The sequence below is a fragment of the Terrapene carolina genome, unplaced genomic scaffold, assembly GCF_002925995.2.
Source record: "Terrapene carolina triunguis isolate 2854851 unplaced genomic scaffold, T_m_triunguis-2.0 Scaffold714, whole genome shotgun sequence".
Classification (NCBI taxonomy): Eukaryota; Metazoa; Chordata; order Testudines; family Emydidae; genus Terrapene; species Terrapene triunguis.
This window is the reverse complement of record NW_020665065.1, coordinates 12171875-12175150: the sequence shown is the minus strand read 5'-3', so window position 1 is coordinate 12175150 and position 3276 is coordinate 12171875. Positions and strand designations below refer to the sequence as shown.

The 3276-nt window shown below is 47.2% G+C and overlaps 1 protein-coding gene across 1 annotated transcript in view; it reads right to left on the bottom strand.

The window, feature by feature from the left end:
- CLCN6 (chloride voltage-gated channel 6) overlaps nt 1-3276 on the bottom strand; it is a 23160-nt gene that overhangs the window by 19760 nt on the left and 124 nt on the right. Inside the window, exons 2-4 of the mRNA XM_024210565.3 lie at nt 2299-2358; nt 903-968; nt 441-506 (exon numbers count right to left, since the gene is read on the bottom strand). Coding sequence (XP_024066333.1) covers nt 441-506; nt 903-968; nt 2299-2358 — 192 coding nt within the window. The remainder of the gene's footprint in view (nt 1-440; nt 507-902; nt 969-2298; nt 2359-3276) is intronic.

Genomic DNA, 3276 nt, shown 5'->3' with positions numbered 1-3276 from the left:
TTACATTAATTCTTATGGGGAAATTGGATTCGCTTAACATAGTTTCAGTTAAAGTTGCATTTTTCAGGAACATAACTACAACGTTAAGCGAGGAGTTACTGTACACAGTGAAGCTAGCACTTAGTACGTCTGAGGATAGAATTCACTCCTATTTGATCATTCCATTAAGTGGTTTCTTAAGGCAGGTTTCACTGCAAGCAGAATATTAGCCTTCGGGGATCTGCAAGGTAAACCTTGTAAGGAAAACACACCAAGATGACTTACAGGAAAAAAACGTGCCCTTTAGAAAGAAAATAATTCAGATGCATTCCCTTGTGATGTTCAGAAAGGCCCAGCACCAGCCATAGACAAAGCAATCTTCTTAATGAAGCACAAGGCACTCTCCTAGTGCGTCTTTGGTTCTAATAACTTCCCTGCTTCCCACCCAATAGGCTCCTTACCAGTCCAGTGCAGACTCCAATGGCGAAAACCATCACCCACTTCACCGCTTCATACCTCCGGCCTTTCTGTTTAGGGCAAGGTAATATAAGCAAGTCAAAGAGCACACAAATGGGGACCAGAGAAATGTGATATCGCAGTCACCAGCGGGGACAGAACTGGAGAGATAAAACGGTGGGCACAGACAAGTATCCCGAGGAGCATCAGAGGACTGGGGAGAGGGAGTTTGAACGATAAATATATCACGTTAAACCTGAGGCTCAGGGAAGGTCCTGGGTGCTGTGGGAGCTCCGTGCCTATCTCTGCCCTTTTGACAGAGAAGCTGAGCAGAGCACAAGGGTAAACAATACTTCTCCCATGTGAATAGGGGTCAGCCAAAACTGACTGCCGTGGAGGATATTTTTATGGATTTGGCTCTCTTAAACCAATAAAACGGGGGAGAGAGAGAGAGAATAGGTTCCTACCTTGTTGTCCATGCTTTCCAGTACTTCCAAGTAGGGGTCATTGATACATCGGTCATAATCCAAGCTCTGGCAAAGAACACCACAGAGTTAACGGGAGATAATCAGCTGAAACTGATCATGCTGAGGCTTATCTAGAACTCTGAGGCTCACGGCAGGGGATGGGGAAGCATGTTAGGGGTCACTGCAGTAGTTGAGGCCCTTGCCCCACTAAGAATAGAAGTGTTTGGGAGCAATTTCATTGAAAACAGAGGTTTTGAGAGATTGAAACATGACCCCTGTAGGGCTGGAAACCCAAACCCTACAGCATTATTAGCACATGCGAACCAGGAAGGGAACCAAACCCCTTCTAGTTTATTGCCCAAACTGTGTGAAATACAAAACCAACCAAGCATAGGAGATGGAAAGCAACTGAAATTTTCAATCCGGTTTTAATCTGAAGTAATTGTAACACACATGATTTAAACAGGATTTTTAGCTTGACAGAGTATCCAATTTCACATGGACTGCATCAAAATGATATGCCTAATCCTTCTCCCCCTAAAAGCTACGTATTATATGAAGGGTTCTACAGGGCCCATCGTCTCTCCCACTCCTCAACTCCCCCAGAAATATGAACTACTTGAGACAAAGGTCACCAGCTGAGAAATCCCTCTCCAGGCAACTGGAGAGATTCCAGAGCAGATGACAGGCCCATGACGTGCAGGATACAATGCACAGGGTCTTAACTATATACTATAGGAGATACAAAGCAACACAGAGCAGTATCATGGCTGGAGTCCTGCACCTGCAAAGCACAGCTAGTCTCAGATGTCTGTTTGCAGCATCTTCACCTTTACAAGCCAAATGGTGATAGGATGCCCTGGTGTCAACCCAGTGACAGCAACACCTACCATGCCTGCACCCTTCCCCCCACTAAGAAAGCCTCCCCTAGGAATCAGAACCTGATGAGAGGAAGGGGCTGCTCCTGGCCAGGATGCTCCCAGACATTTCAACAAGGCAGCTATAGCCAACTTTCAATATATGCACCCTACAGCTACTAGGAAATAAACAATAGGAAACTGAACTACAGGCTCAAGTGAATACAACGTTGCTGAAAGGGGGACAGCGTGGTGGCCCTGGGACCCTGACCTCAGAATGGTTCCCACCTAGATGGCAGCTGTACAGGCTTCCCTCAAACCATCACACCTGAACCCTGGCCTAGCAAAACCATGTGTAGTAGTGAGAGGCAGTACTCCATTACCCACCCAGTCCTTGGCATCTCTGCTGATACCAAAGATGCCAAGGAGTGCCAGCTGTGATGGTGCTTTGGTGCTTGTGCCACTACAAAAGGAATGAGACCCAATCGCCCCCACCTCTTTCCACACATTTCACAAGCTACAACTATTTAGTTTCTCACCTCATAGTCCTTGCGTGGAAGAATCTCGTCATCTTCTTCTTGTGTTTCCCCGAGGATAGTCTACGAAACAAACCCCAGAGGTAGGAGGAGAATTGTCAGGAGAGCTAATGTATAGGCACCAGATATTGCGCACTGACAGGTGTTCGTTATCATTGCATTGGTTAATCCACGTCCCCAGGTTGTAGGGGGCCCAGTGCAGGCAGTGCTCCAAAATGCTGAAGTGGGGAAACGAGCAGAGTTGCCACTTCCCCAGGTCCTATTGCTGGAGAGAACACTAGAGCCAGCTGCGTGAGGCAGAGCTAACAGGGCACTCCAAGCAGCACATGAAGCATAATTCACATTCTTGCACTCCCTAAAGCTAGTACTGATGAAAAATGGCCTCCCCATGCTGCTCTGCAAGGGTAGCCAACCCTCAATCCAAGAACACAGTGGGAAGAAGGAAATTCCAGCTCGTAGACAGACCAATGAAGCAGAATCTGGAGCGAGACTGACATATTCAAACCCAGCATGATAGTAATGATCCACACTCATAACGCTTCACCTTATCAAAGCACTTTACAAACATTAACTAACCCACACAAAACACTGCAAGGCAGGAAAGTATTGTTTCTTTTTTAGAGATAGGGAAACACACACAGGAGTTATAGGAATTGCCCAGAAAGTCATCGGCACAGCCAACACTATCACTCAGGAGTTCCTTACTCTCAGGGCATGTCTACACAGCAGCTGGGAGGTGTAATTCCCAGCTCAGGTAGACATACATGCACTGGCACTGCTCAAGCCAGCATCTAAAAATAGCAGTGGCTGCTCAAACTACCTGCCTGAGTACAATCCCTACCCACCCCAGGGTACGTACTTGGGTGGCTGGCCCCCGGCGCCGCAGCCACACTACTATATTTAGGTGTTTGCTCAAGCAGAGCTAGCAGCTGTATGTCCACCCCAGCTGGGAATTACACCTCCCAGCTACTGTATAGACAC